Below are 14,120 nucleotides of genomic sequence, written 5' to 3'. Positions count from 1 at the left end.
TATCATGTGCAGTTTATTTGATGCTGGGGATCGAACCCAGAGCACCACATGTATTGCACAAGCTCTGAACCAAGCTACATTCCCTAGCCTGAGATGGTAGTGTTTAAATAATAGGGGTTTCGTTCCTCTCTCCCTAATACCCTTCCTGGCCTAAGTCCCTAAATCTCAGCCCCCTTCCTGGGCTTGGACAAGTGAAATCTGAAACACTCCACTTGCATTCACATCTCATCTCTTTTGATTGACTGCCCAGAGCTGGTGGCCAGAGAAAATCAACCTGCCTCATTTCCCTCCAATTTCTACCCTTTCTGGGATATTGAGAGGAATAGGTCGTCTCTGATGTGGGCAGATGGGAGGGGAAAATGGATACTGCTACAGATGCGGCTTCCTTCACATCCCTGCACTGGCAGTCCACTTCTAGTCCTGTTCCCCACTTGCCACTCAGGAAAACCTGGCAGAGTCTGATGACACCAGACCCTCAGGTCCCCTTGCCCAATCTCTTGAATCACCTTGGGAGAAATGAAATTAAAGAGGCAGGTTAAGTCAGTGGGTGTGGAGACCTGGAGTTAGCTGTACCAGTTATGTTTGAGATTGAGGTGCCAAAAGCAGGGGGCTCCGAAATGGAGATGGGGGCTCAAGTACAAAACACATCAGCCCCAGAAGTGGGGTGTGGAAATCGGGAAATGGAGAATGAGGGCAAGAGATCAGCCCCTCCCTCACCGCAGCGAAGCAGCGGGGAGCAGGGCCCGCCAGGTGCTGCCTTTGCCAGGAAGAGCAGGGTGACCTTGGTGAGGTCGCTGTTTGCTTTGAGCCCCAGTTGCCCCATCTGTCAAGTGGGGATGAAAAGACCTGCTCTGACTGGCTTGCAGAGAACCGTAAGGATACGAACATCCTTTGAAAGGTTGAAAGGCGCCATTAATATTCATTTTGGGGGTACCTTGCACGGCTCTGAGACTCGGCTATGCTCTGGGCAATTTCCTGGCTTCAGTTAGCTTCATGCAAGGAGACGCTGAGCCCCCTCCTCCAGAGCCGCGCAGATTCCCGCGCCCCCGCCCCTCCCACCAATCACTCCCACTCATCGCTCAGCGCAGGGTTACCAACCCAGGGTCTTGGAGAGGGGCGGGAACGCAGGCACGCTGGCCTAGGGGTCGGGACCGAATCTGACCTGCCGGCGCTGGTTTCTGCTTCACCTCCCGCCCCACCCCCCAGCGCCCCGGGATGCCGTCTGGAGCCCGAATGCCCCACCAGGGGGCGCCCATGGGCCCCCCGGGCTCCCCGTACATGGGCAGCCCCGCGGTACGACCCGGCCTGGCCCCCGCGGGCATGGAGCCCGCCCGCAAGCGAGCAGCGCCCCCGCCCGGGCAGAGCCAGGCACAGGGCCAGGGCCAGCCCGTGCCCACCGCCCCAGCGCGGAGCCGCAGGTGAGTGCCCCCCAAAACTCCGCCCCCCCCCCCGCGTGAAAGGGCGTGCAGGGGCGGAAGGGAGAAGCCTCAGGGACCAGGTGGGTGAGTGGTGGGGATGGAAAGCTAAGGTAGGATGGTAGCAGCGACCAAGTCATTCTAGCTTGGATGTTCTCTGGAGAGGGCTTAGGGGGCACTGGTCTGGTTCTTTTGTGTGCCCACAGTGAAGACAGGCTGCAATAGTCGGCTGCCAGTGTCCCTTCTCTGCACGCACCCTTCATTCTTCTGCTTGTCACCTGCTAAATCCTTTCTCCCATCCTGTACCCCAAGTTCTGGGAGATGCTTCAGTCTTTGGGGAGAAGCAAGGCTGGCAATAGACCAAGGGTTGAGTTTTAGCTGTGTGTTTTCTAAAATGTAGTCCTCTGGTACCTCCGGGCCAGTCCCGAGTCCCGGACTGCGTCAGATCCCCTCTAGATTTCTGCAGCCCTTATCCTTGGCAGTGGGCATGAAGAGGGCGTTATAACCCCTCTGAGGGAGCAGTTCTGTCCCCAAGCCACCGGACCAGCTTATTTCCTCGTCTGAGAAGTTGGTGGCACTCCCATGGTCCCTGCTGGCTCTTGGCAAGAGTTATGCCCCTATGGGCATCGGTATTTAGCCAAACACACATGCTTCCTTTTGCACAACAGATGGGTTCTTATACAAGGTGTAATATCAGTTCTACTTCATTATTAAATAGTTTTTACACATCAAGAAAAATCATAGGCATCCCACAGTAAATCCTTTTACAAAGTGAATCATTATCTTGTATAGCAAGTAATTCTTTGATTTTTTTATGTATAAGTTAAGAGTTTTGTGTGGACAATTTATTTGAAATAAATCAATCCTTTCATGAGAGGCTTATCCAGCCTAAGAATGGGTTTTTGTTGTTGTTGTTTTTTGGGGTTTTTTTTTTTTTTTTCTTTTTTTCTTTCTTTAATGAGTTGCTTGACTGGGCATAGAATGGATTTCTGGATAGAGAGGGGGCAGTGAGTGAGAAAGCCACATGGGGGCAGTGTAGAGCTATCTTCTAGGCTATGTGTTCTCTCTTGGTCAGCCAAGGGTTTTCTACATTGCTTTTGAAACAGAAACATCCAATACCAGGTGCTATCTACCCTAGGTTCAGCCACATTGGTTCCAGTGCTAAGTCAAACTCACATAGAACACTCCTGCACACTACCAGGGTCCTTGTGACTGTGGTGTGTCCCTTGGTTGGCAGATGGTCCAAGACCACAAGCATCTCCTGCCCTTAAACAGTCCCTTCCAAGCCCAGAGCCATTGGCGTGCCAAGTCCCACCACTTCATCCCATGGTGGCTCAGGAGCTCCAGGAACCAGGTGGAAGAGTCATCTCTCCCCTCCTTGGAGCTCGGGCTCTCTTGGCAGGAAAGGCTCCTCAGAAGCTATCTTCTCTCTCCTCTGTCTTCCCCACTCCCAGGCTTTTTGCAAACACTTCTGCAGTCCCCATCTTTTGGCAGCATCTCCTCTTTCACTAGTTCCTCCTAAGTCTGAATTTCTCTGGCTCTGAGGATGTGGCGAGGTATAAAGTGGGGGCAGGGGGTACCCGGCCAGAGAAAGGATCTGCTTTCCAAGGGAAGTACCAGCTCCATGGCCCTGCTGTAGCCCTCAGACAGGCAGACAAGCAGGCTGTGGGAACCCCAGCCAGCAGGCGGAGATGTCGGGATAATTTAGCAGGTGGCCTCGTTACTCCCAGATCTGTCGCCATGGTAACCTGGTTTTTTCTTTAAAAAATGTACAGTGCCAAGAGGAGGAAGATGGCTGACAAAATCCTCCCTCAAAGGGTGAGTTCCTTTCACAGCAGCCCCCAGCCAGCCCCCACCCCTTTGCTCCTCCATCCTCCCCTCCTCCCTTAGGAGCAAAGCTTTGGGCTCAGCGTCACAGCCACTTTCACTTTTTGTTTTAAAAGCTCATTAGGAAGTGAGGCTCCCTTTGCGAGAGGGTGGGGCTGGACTGAGGGAGGGAGCTGGAGAGCCACGGAGGGAGGAGGGGCAGAACACAGGGCCTGAGGTTGAGGGGGCGGGATGCCAGTGGTCCAAAGGCATAAAGGACAAAGAAGGAACCAGAAACTGCTGAGTGGAGGGAACAGAAAGTAGCAGGAGAGCCTGGACATGTAAAAGGGGCAGCAGGTGTGGAGCTCCCGAGGCAATCTACACCACCTCCCAACTATCTGGGGTACCCAGAATCCCTTAGCACTTTTCAGGGACCCAGGGTGTCTGTATGAGTAGGGGGTGATAGGATGAGGCTAGGCACTTGCACCTGCTGGGCTGCCAGTCGCTGCTGCTTCCTGGTGATGAGATGCATGAATTGTCCTGGAGGGAGAAGCAATTTTATCCGCACACAATGAGGCTATATAATAGAGTCCTGGGGACAAGTCCTATCTCCACTCTCAGGATTCCACAGCCTGAAATCAATTGGACAGCTCCTTACATGTCCTTTGTGTCCTGGGGTCACACAACAGACGAATGTTCTGCAAGATGGTCTGAGGCCTGCTTCCACCTTGTCCCTCCTCCAGATTCGGGAGCTGGTACCCGAGTCCCAGGCTTACATGGACCTCCTAGCATTTGAGAGGAAACTGGATCAAACCATCATGCGGAAGCGGGTGGACATCCAGGAGGCCCTGAAGAGGCCCATGAAGGTGCCTTAGTATGGCAGTAGGGACAGGCACTGCCCAGTAGGAGGAGGCAGGGGGCCCTGGGTCGGAGGACACAGCCCTCGTCCTGTACTACACTTTCTTTCCACAGCAAAAGCGAAAGCTGCGCCTTTATATCTCCAATACTTTTAACCCTGCGAAGCCTGACGCGGAAGACTCTGATGGCAGCATTGCCTCCTGGGAGCTGCGGGTGGAGGGGAAGCTCTTGGATGATGTATGTCCTGGTCCAAGCCTCTCCAGGTGTCCTGGTGTGGGTATGGGCTGAGTCAGGGTTAGGACTAAATGTCTGCACTGGGAATTGGGAGTCAGCCCAGGCTGGGGCAGGTGGGCCTGGGGACAGTCTGGGTACAGTGGGCTGCCTCTGAGTATACTACTTGCCTGCTGCCAACTTGGCCCATTCTGTGTCCATGGTCCCTGTTCTGCCCCCACAGTCCCTGTCACTTTCCCACAGCCCAGTAAGCAGAAGAGGAAGTTTTCTTCCTTCTTCAAGAGTTTGGTCATTGAGTTGGACAAAGACCTTTATGGCCCAGACAACCACCTTGTTGAGGTAAGACAGATTGCCTCTGCCCTTGAATCACAACCTCCCTGTCAGCCCTGAAGCAGCTGCAGATTTGGATGGAGGACCATCCTAGAGCCCTAGGCTCTACCAATCCAGATGGGTCTGTGTGTAACTTAGCTCTTCCCCCTGGACAGTGGCACCGGACACCCACAACCCAGGAAACAGATGGGTTCCAAGTGAAGAGACCAGGGGACTTGAGTGTGCGCTGCACCCTGCTCCTGATGCTGGACTATCAGGTTGGTTTTACCCCGTGCCTGCATGCCACCCACACCACAGACCCCACTGTCTTCCTACTCACCTTCTCTAGGAGCATACTGCCAAGGACCCTAACCTCCATGCCCCTGAGCCCTACTTCAATCTTACTCTCCTGGTAACTTTTCTCTAGCCTCCCCAGTTCAAATTGGACCCCCGCTTAGCCCGGCTGCTGGGGTTACACACACAGAGCCGCTCAGCCATTGTCCAGGCACTGTGGCAGTATGTGAAGACCAACAGGCTACAGGACTCCCATGACAAGGAGTACATCAATGGCGACAAGTATTTCCAGCAGGTAACAGATGTCCTGAGCCCCAGGACCTGGGGAGCAAAAGCACCTCCAAAGGTGGCTGTCTCCTCTTGCTGAGTTCCTGGATACCAGGAATGTTCAGGGCTATGGTCCTGGAGCCGAGAGCAGGGTCTCGTCCGGGCTCTTCCACGGTCTATTTAGCTGCTCCCCCAGGGAGGTGAATCTGGGCCCCTACTGGTAGGGAGGGCATCTGGTGATGGAATCTCCTTGGTACCTGGAGTTGGGAGCTCTGAGGTGCCACCAGTCTTGGTCTAGACTTGGGGTCACTTTGCTATTCTTTCTGCCTCTCGTCTGAGTGAGTGCCCTCTTTGAAGTGAGGAGTGGTGGACGCTGTGCGGTCACATGTCTGGCAGCTAGGAAAAATGAAATTGATGAAAAATGACCTGACAGAAGGAGAGTATTACTACTAATGTATTTTAAAATAAACACAGTAGATAGATATAAGGAAAAAGAGTAGTTGGTATTTATTGAGCATTGATCATAAAACTTCAGACACTTGTTGTACACGGGTTCACCTAATTCTCATGACAACCCGTGCAATGGGGCTGTTGATATCCCCATTCTAGAGGTGAAGGGACTAAGAGCTTGCTCACAGAATGTGGCAGACTTAAGACCCCTGCACTGGCCTCGAGATTAGCCATGCCTTTTTCTCTACCTCCAGCCTGGTTCACTGCCATCAGCACCCATGATTCTGACTTGCCCTCAGTTTCTTGTGGTCTTTCCAGAACGAAAGGATTGTTACTAGCTACTGTGTCTTCAAACACACACACCAGTGATCTCCCTCTCAATTATCCTGCTTCAGATTTTTGACTGTCCCCGCCTAAAGTTCTCTGAGATTCCCCAGCGCCTCACAGCCCTGCTGCTGCCCCCAGACCCAATTGTGATCAACCACGTCATCAGGTGAGGTGGCCCAGCCTTCCCCGCAGACAGGGAGTTTAGCTCCCTGCTCCCCTCCTCATGTACCCTCCCCAGCCCTAGCCCTGGGCTTCCGTGGTGTACCATGGACATCAGAGGCTGGACTTCTCTGGCAGCGTGGACCCATCCGACCAGAAGAAGACAGCGTGCTATGACATAGATGTGGAGGTGGAGGAACCACTGAAGGGGCAGATGAGTAGCTTCCTCCTGTCCACGGCCAACCAGCAGGAGATCAGTGCTCTGGACAGTAAGGTGAGGCCTGAGCCCAGAGCTGGAGTGGGGCATTAAACCAAGAGAGAGGACAAAGCACTCAGACCACAGCATGGGCCTAGGACAGGGGGCACATGCAGCCCCTCCCTAGTGTGAGAAGGTGACTTCATTCCAAGGTCAGCTCTGCCCACCCGGCTCCCCTCACGGAACTCAGAGGAAGCAAGGGCTCTGGGGAACTCTCCTTCACAAGAGAAGCAACACCCCCCCCCCACACTGCCCCCTTCTCCCTCTCCCGCAGCACAGGGCAGGTGGAAATCATTGTCTTTCTACCTGTAGATCCATGAGACGATTGAGTCCATAAACCAGCTCAAGATCCAGAGGGACTTCATGCTAAGTTTCTCCAGAGACCCCAAAGGCTACGTCCAAGACCTGCTCCGCTCCCAGAGCCGTGATCTCAAGGTGAAGACGGGGCTCCGGGAGCACTGATGTGAAGACAAGCACACGGGCTGGGGCAGATGGGCATGCACCTCAGGGGGACTCACCACAGGCCCCGTGCTCCCTCCCAGGTGATGACAGATGTGGCAGGGAACCCCGAGGAAGAACGCAGGGCTGAGTTCTACCACCAGCCCTGGTCCCAGGAAGCTGTTAGCCGCTACTTCTACTGTAAGGTAATGGGGGCCCTGGAACCCGAGGCTCCCTCTCCCTCAGTCCTAGCAGCCTTGCCTCTCACCTGGCCACAGTTACTTGTCCACCACCCTACACCCCCATGCAGTAGTCTCCTGGTTCCCAGACTCTTCCAGGGAAGGGGTGCCAGGATGGGGTACCCCTGGTCACTCACCAGGATCACTGTAACCCTGCCCCCGCTCACACTTCCTCTAAAGATCCAGCAGCGCAGGCAGGAGCTGGAACAGTCGCTGGTCGTGCGCAACACCTAGGAGCCCGTGAACAAGCGTCAGGGTGGACCAGCCACTCCGCCCAGCACAGGCCCTGGGCTCTGGACTCCCCCTCTCGCGCTGTGCGGAAGGTGGGGAGGGCTGGATGGATTAAAGGTCACGTAACAGACAGCAGCCTTGTGGTCATTGTGGACGGGGATGGGAAGGAGGAAGAGAAGGGGAAGGCAGTGGAAGCCGGCAGACAAATTCTCCACAACCCTACCACAGATTCTTCTTCTTACCCCTCTCCCTAGACCTAAAAACAGTTTGGCAGAAGATACGTTTAATAACATTTCTTATTTTTAAAAAAATACAGTGGCAAGCCCTCCATCTGTCCGTCACCTTGCCTTGCCCTTCCCGGGGCTATGGCAAATGCAGGGGTGGGGAGGCTAAGTGCTGTTGGCCTGTTCCTGTTCAAACAGAGCCATGGCTAGCTGGGTACGGGCCCCCAGCCCCTCCAGATTGCTGAGGCGACAACGGTGGTACAGTTCCTCACTGAGCCGGGGGCTACAGTCCCGCAGAGAGAACTTCTGCACCAGCCCTGGCTCTACGGCTCGAAAGAGGTGGAGCCCTGAGAACCGGAGGAAAACATCCATCACCTCCAGCCCCTCCAGGGCTTCCTCCTCTTCCTGGCCTGCCAGTTCACCAGCCAGCCGGGCGCGGGCTGCCAGATAGTCAGCATTGTAGAAGCAGCCCTCTGCTGATGCCTGCCGGTCAAATCTGCCCCCAACCGGAGCCCCCCTAGAAGGGTCCACACCAGGGGAGGGGGGATCAGCCCCAGGGACACCTGGGGGAGATCTCTGTGGTGACAGAGCAGGGTTGAACTCCTGAAAGTGGACTGGAAAGAAGGCCTGCCAGCCCGAGATTGCATTCATGCGGCAGCGGTTGAGGACTTCCGACCCAGGTCTTGTCCACACGGTGGTAAGGAAGAACAGTGTGTCCACAGGGTGTTTCTTGGAGATGACATCCATGAGTCGCACCTGCGAAGGGGCCTCTGCTCGCACCGCAAGCCAGGCCAGCCTCGCCGCTGGGTACCGTCGTTCTAACTCAGCTGCTGCAGCCTTCACTCCGAGAAATGGGTCGGGGCCCCCTCGGCCTTCCCGGGGCCCATAGACCAACAACAGGGTGAGCAATGCATGTTCTCGAGGCTCCAGAACACTGGCAGCAAAGGCCTCAAGAAAAGCCAAGGCGGCTGGAGCTTCAGCCACCAGGAGTGGCAGCACTAGCTGCACCCGGGTAGCCTCGGTGACATAGGGCATGGGCAGGATTTCCACTCTGCTCAGTGGCCTCAGCAGGCTCACTCTGCGGGCCAGGGAGCGCCTGTGCCCTCGCTGAGTCACAGCTTCCAGCAGCAAGTCGAGGGTATATTCCATGCCCCTTGCAGGGTCAAAGCGCCGGTAGCCATTGAGAAGCCGCTGCTTCTGGAAGCGCAGGCGGGGCTGATAGCGCCGATTGAGCTGCTCCAGAGCCGTGTCCACGGCGTCCCCTACATCTGCCCTGCTAGCCCCCTGCAGGGGACACTTGGGAGCTCCGTCTGCACAGGCGAAAGTGTGCTGCTCCGTGAAGTAGTCCCAGCCCAGCACCTCGAAGCGAGAGTGTGGAGTGAAAGGGGCTGGGAGCCCAACAGGCCAGCTTAGCCCTGCCTCCCCCTCCGGGGTCAGCACCGTCAGGTTCCGGATCTGGGCCTAAGTTGGAGAGAATGCAGCCAACATTAGTGCTGGTTCTGAGATCATGCCCAGGCTCTGGGGCTCCATCAGCAGAGCCTGGCTAACCACCGAGTCCTTTGCCCATAACTGTCATAATCTAAAATACAGAAGGGAGGTGAGGAATGCCCACCTTCACAACTGCCGCCAGGACCATCTGCTTGGCAAAAGGAAGCAGATCTCAAAATACACAGTTCAATACACTTTCAATCCCGCGCTCACAGGACCAACAGCCTCTTCACGATCCTCTGACCTACCTATCAGATCTATACCCCACTTCTGATGACCCCCACACTACAGAATTCCCCTCCCTTCTATCTTTTGGGCCTTTAGCACAATTCTAGACGCCTAGAACGCTGCTGCCTGTCTCTCTCTGGGCAGAGCACTAATGTAGTTTAAGTAAGCTGCTGGGAGTTTACCTACAGATTTGACGAGCCAGAGTTTACTGTACGGTGCCCTGGACCCCAGGGCCCCTTGTCCCTGGGATGGATGATTAGGCTCTCTCCACCCTAGCCCTGGCCTCCCCAGGACCCCTCTAAGCTCCCAGCCATGGCCCTCGGGCACAGCTCACTGCAGGGGCTCACCTGCAGTTGTTCTATTTCACTGTAAGCCCGCTCCAACTCCAGAGCGCTGAAGCGTTTGTGGAGCCGGTACATGAGGGTGCCCTCGGGGACCGGGTGAACGGCGAAGGCACTCAGGAAAGCAGGGCTCCCCTCCTTCTCGGGGTCCCTATTCTTGGCCAGTTCGAAGGAGCGATACTGTTGCCCCTAGAGGGACCAATCAGACAATCAATGCTGCACACATAAGCTGTGGTCCCCAAAGCCTCGGTCTCCTTAGCTCTCACACCTGTCACCACCACCGCTCTAGAAGGGACCGAGAAGCAGTGGACCCCTAACCGTCATTCCTGCTTCTAATGCCCACATTTTGGAAATAAGGCAATTGGGCAACTAAGGGCCTCCTCTTTCCCCAAGAACCGCACTGCCCAATGAGAATACAGCTGTAGGACATCCCAGCAGGCAGGTATGGGAGATGTCTCGCCCCTGGGATGTCAGCCTTCTATGGTAGAGCTTTCCACCTGGGGGTGGGGGTGGGGCTAGGGTGGTGAACTCTAGAACATTTTCACCTTGTCCTTAATTGTGATGTACACTGGGTGTGGAAAACGGGGTGGGGGATGGCAGGCAGGGAGGTTGATGACTTCAGGCACCTCTCCCTGGCTTGTTCAGGGGTCCCTAAAAATTCACACTTTTGATGGCCCCAGGGCTGTAAGGTGAGCAAGGGAGAGCAGAAGGGGCAAGCTGGCCTCTGGGAAGGACAAAAGGGATGTCTGGAGAATTCAGTTTGGACAGCAATCATTCAGTCACTGCCAACCTTTAGGGGACTGGGACTGCCTTGAAGGGGCTGTCACCTGGTGCTGTGAGACACAGCCGATGCCCAGAGTGTCGATGAGGCAGCGGCCAAGCCATTCATCAGGCCGGGCACTGAGAATGTCCCCTCGGCAGCCATCCAGATGTGGCCGCAAGCGCAATAGGAGACTCCGTGACAACAGGTAGCCAAAGCCCCCATGGCAGTACCGGGCCTGCTCTCCTGTACCAATGAATTCCTCTGCATGGCCTAAGTACAGGTCTTGGTTGATGCTAAGGTGACCAGCAAGAGCTGCCAATCTGGGGGCCTGCACATATGTGTCGTCCTGCATGATGAAGAACCAGTCATAGTCTGCCCCAAAGTGTGTGTGAAGGTGGCGCAGGGTCTCTGACATGAGCCAGGCAGGCCGCTCATCTCCATGAGACACCACCTGCATCCCTGCAGGAGCCCGGGCCCCTCGCTGCCCCGTGAAGTAGAGTAACCGAGGGAAGTGATGTGCTACTGTACGGTTAACCGCGACGGCCAGGGTGGACAGTGTGGCTCGAGAAGTCAGGACAGCCACCAGCAGGCGCTCACGAGAGCCCAGCTCTGTCTGTATATACCGAGTCCTACGGAAAGACCAGAAGATAAGGGGTCAGCTCCTGAGTCATTAAGGGAGCATGTACCAGCCTAGCACATACATTCCCTAGGAATAAAGGAGTGCATTGGGAAAGGGGAGAGACCCCCTCCCTCATCACTAATAACTAGCTACCGGGGTGAGTGCCCACTGAGTGGATGAGGCTGGACTTGGCTACGTGGAGACAGGCTCTACTCAGGTCTATTTAGTAGGTTGGTGCAGGTACAGCTCTGTTCAAGAACAGTGAACATTAACACCAATGGGTAAGACGCTCTCAGACTTGGGGAGGGATAAAATAGGAGCAAACTAAGATAGGAAATAAGACAAGTGCTTCCAGGAAACTAACACTGAGTAGCAACATAAACACAGCAGCAAACAGCTCTAGAGTGAGGGCTGGTGCTGAGGACTGTGCACAGTCACCCTCACCTGAGCGTCAGTGCTGAGGACTATGCAGTCACCCTCACCTGAGCATCAGTGCTGAGGACTATGCACAGTCACCCTCACCTGAGCGTCAGTGCTGAGGACTATGCAGTCACCCTCACCTGAGTATCAGCGCTGGAGGACTATGCAGTCACCCTCACCTGAGCGTCAGTGCTGAGGACTATGCACAATCACCCTCACCTGAGCATCAGTGCTGGAGGACTATGCACAGTCACCCTTGCCTGAGTGTCAGTGCTGAGGACTATGCACAATCACCCTCACCTGAGCGTCAGTGCTGGAGGACTATGCACAGTCACCCTTGCCTGAGTGTCAGTGCTGAGGACTATGCACAATCACCCTCACCTGAGCGTCAGTGCTGGAGGACTATGCACAGTCACCCTTGCCTGAGTGTCAGTGCTGAGGACTATGCACAATCACCCTCACCTGAGCATCAGTGCTGGAGGACTATGCACAGTCACCCTTGTCTGAGTGTCAGTGCTGAGGACTATGCACAATCACCCTCACCTGAGCGTCAGTGCTGAGGACTATGCACAGTCACCCTTGCCTGAGTGTCAGTGCTGAGGACTATGCAGTCACCCTCACCTGAGCATCAGTGCTGGAGGACTATGCACAATCACCCTCACCTGAACGTCAGTGCTGGAGGACTATGCACAGTCACCCTCACCTGAGTGTCAGTGCTGAGGACTATGCAGTCACCCTCACCTGAGCACTTTCTTGTAGGGCTTGTTAGGATCCCTGTAGTAAGGCACAATCCTGGGTCTGAAGTCTTCATCGCCTTGGTCAAGCCCATTTTTTGAGTCTGGATTCTGTGGCCCTCCTGGCTTCCCCACAGCCTCTACACAGGGATCTTCTCCCTCACCCTGGATCCAGGAAACCCGCAGGAGGCTCAGGCTGCATCCCAGAGACAGTCCTAGGATGAGGGGGAGCACTGGCCGCAGCAGAGCCAGCAGGGAGCTCAGTCGCATGGTGGCAAGCCCTGACACAGGGCGCCCCAGGGGCACAGTCTCAAGGATGAGTAGATTGATGGGCCACAAGCCAGCAGTAGCCCACGGTTTTACCCAGAGAACCCGGAGTCAATGAGGTCAGCAACAGAAAAAGGAGCCCAGCATCCCCACCAAGTCTTCCCAATCCTATGTCTGGTCTTCAGTGGCCATGGTGCTGATACCCTCAGTAAAATACTAATGTCTATGTGAACAATGCCACTCCTTACGGGGATTGCAGTCTGTAGTCCAGGAAAAAGAAAAAAGAAAGTGCAGTACTGCCAAACCTAACCCCAGAAGGTCTACAGCCATTTGAAACATGGGCCTAATCCAAGTCAGCAGCACCCAGTGACACGGAGCTTAGGGCAAAGTGCATGCGCCATTCAAACAACAGTCTGACCAAAGGGCCTGCCTCAGACACCCTGTGCCATGCTGCAACTATCCTGGCCCACTATGTCTCCTCAGGCCCCAGAGGGACTGCTGACCTACCGCTGCTGCAGGCGAGCACTAAAGAAGGGGTCAGCGCCTCCTTCCACCCCGCTCTTGAGTGTCAAAGAGAGCCACAGACTCCAGAAATCCCCTCCTTGTCAGATAAGATCACCAGCTATGAATGGTGCCCACCCACCTGCCCACCCAAATGAGGTGAGCAGTCACAGTGACTCAGCACAGCTGGCCTCTCAGAGGAGCGCAATGGCTGATGGAGCCATTTTGCTGGCCATCCTACTCGTCCTGCAAAGCTATGCTGCCCACATATCTAAGAACAGCAGGAGACAAATTACAGACACTCTTGCTGTGGCTAGAGTAACGTTATCAAACAAAGCCGAATAAAGCAAAAGCAAGCCGGGAGACAGCAGCAGTTAGAAAAACGCGGGGGTCTGGGAAGGCCAGCAGAGGCTCACCACCTTCCAACAGGGCACCTTCCAATAGGGCGCCAGCCAGTGCCCTATTATTCCCTTGGCGACCACAGCACCGTGCCAGCCCCCAGAAGAAGGGACAGAGCGAGTCCTAGCCGGCCGTCTGGAGACAGAAATTAATCGCCTACGTCCCACGACTGCAGAAAAGGCCTGGCGTCCAGCTGGATTGCTCTGCGAACTCCGGCGGTGGAGGGGAGCTCGCGGCGGACAGCAGGACCGAGCAGGTTCTCAGGTCCTGCCGGGCAGGGGAACAGTAACACCCAAGCCCCACGGCAGACGGAGCCGCCTCGCGGGTGAGCCCACCCTGTGGCGGGCCGAGGAGCTCCGCTTTGCTGCCGCTGCCACCTCACAACCCAGCCCTCGGCTTCCTCTTCCGCTGCCTGTCAGTCTCCCGTCTCTATGGTGACCGCATCCGGCCCCTCGCTCCTTACAATCGCTCTCTATGGTTGCTGCTGCACCTCTGGATTCCAACGCCATGGCTCCTAGCGCCACGGTGAGTGAATCCCGTCTGCACCAGAGACGCTCCCCAATTCATCTCAACCCTGTTAGCGCTAAAGAAAGATGCCCTCCCCTTTTCTGAGCACGCTTCACCTAAACCGGCCACGCAACACCAGCGCCTATTTAGCGGCTCAAGAAATGTTTCTCTACTAAATTTTCAACACGTAACTCTACTAGGTAAAAGGATGAGGGACGTGTGACCTGGGCTCATGAGGGAACGAACAGACCTGGGCTAACCTAGAACTCAGTAGTTCTAAGGCGGTGAGAATCGCTTGAAAGAAGCCATGGATACTAACACACTCTGGTGTCTCAAGGCAGAAAAGTAC

The 14,120-nt window shown here is 55.3% G+C and overlaps 2 protein-coding genes across 4 annotated transcripts in view; one reads left to right on the top strand and one right to left on the bottom strand.

The window, feature by feature from the left end:
- Positions 1-7,360, top strand: part of Smarcd3 (SWI/SNF related BAF chromatin remodeling complex subunit D3) — a 30,198-nt gene extending 22,838 nt beyond the window's left edge. For both annotated transcript variants that reach the window (XM_021164009.3, XM_021164008.3), the window contains exons 2-13: positions 1,207-1,418; positions 3,191-3,233; positions 3,965-4,087; positions 4,194-4,316; positions 4,554-4,649; positions 4,796-4,897; positions 5,047-5,208; positions 6,026-6,123; positions 6,255-6,390; positions 6,685-6,807; positions 6,915-7,016; positions 7,230-7,360. In XM_021164009.3, coding sequence (XP_021019668.1) covers positions 1,216-1,418; positions 3,191-3,233; positions 3,965-4,087; positions 4,194-4,316; positions 4,554-4,649; positions 4,796-4,897; positions 5,047-5,208; positions 6,026-6,123; positions 6,255-6,390; positions 6,685-6,807; positions 6,915-7,016; positions 7,230-7,283 — 1,365 coding nt within the window. In that variant the 5' untranslated portion in view covers positions 1,207-1,215 and the 3' untranslated portion in view covers positions 7,284-7,360. The remainder of the gene's footprint in view (positions 1-1,206; positions 1,419-3,190; positions 3,234-3,964; positions 4,088-4,193; positions 4,317-4,553; positions 4,650-4,795; positions 4,898-5,046; positions 5,209-6,025; positions 6,124-6,254; positions 6,391-6,684; positions 6,808-6,914; positions 7,017-7,229) is intronic.
- On the bottom strand, positions 5,665-13,693 carry Chpf2 (chondroitin polymerizing factor 2). 2 transcript variants are annotated; one of them, XR_015046896.1, is made up of 5 exons: positions 12,105-13,693; positions 10,389-10,953; positions 9,568-9,750; positions 6,679-8,965; positions 5,665-6,409 (listed from the first exon to the last, which is right to left on the bottom strand). XR_015046896.1 is itself a non-coding variant. In XM_085836524.1 (5 exons), the coding sequence occupies exons 2-5, from the start codon at positions 12,365-12,367 to the stop codon at positions 7,670-7,672; spliced, it is 2,307 nt and encodes a 768-aa protein (XP_085692650.1). In that variant the 5' UTR covers positions 12,368-12,624; positions 13,285-13,693; the 3' UTR covers positions 7,547-7,669. The 2 variants fall into 2 exon arrangements, 1 of the variants encoding a protein (XP_085692650.1); XM_085836524.1 differs by lacking the exon at positions 5,665-6,409 and having other exon boundaries at positions 7,547-8,965; positions 12,105-12,624; positions 13,285-13,693.
- Between the last annotated feature and the right edge of the window lie 427 nt (positions 13,694-14,120).

The sequence above is a fragment of the Mus caroli genome, unplaced genomic scaffold (genome assembly GCF_978045245.1).
Source record: "Mus caroli unplaced genomic scaffold, Mus_caroli_1 scaffold_4, whole genome shotgun sequence".
In the NCBI taxonomy this organism is placed as follows: Eukaryota; Metazoa; Chordata; class Mammalia; order Rodentia; family Muridae; genus Mus; species Mus caroli.
This window is presented reverse-complemented; position numbering and strand designations above follow the sequence as displayed.

Bases quoted from the DNA above. Each gene is read 5' to 3' on its own strand.
- Chpf2 (XM_085836524.1), bottom strand. From the start codon at position 12,367: ATGCGACTGAGCTCCCTGCTGGCTCTGCTGCGGCCAGTGCTCCCCCTC. The intron at 10,954-12,104 runs GTGAGGGTGACT...GTCTTTCCGTAG, and splicing joins CCCTACAAGAAAGTGCTCAG to GACTCGGTATATACAGACAG. The intron at 8,966-9,567 runs GTGAGCCCCTGC...TCTCCAACTTAG, and splicing joins GTGAAATAGAACAACTGCAG to GCCCAGATCCGGAACCTGAC.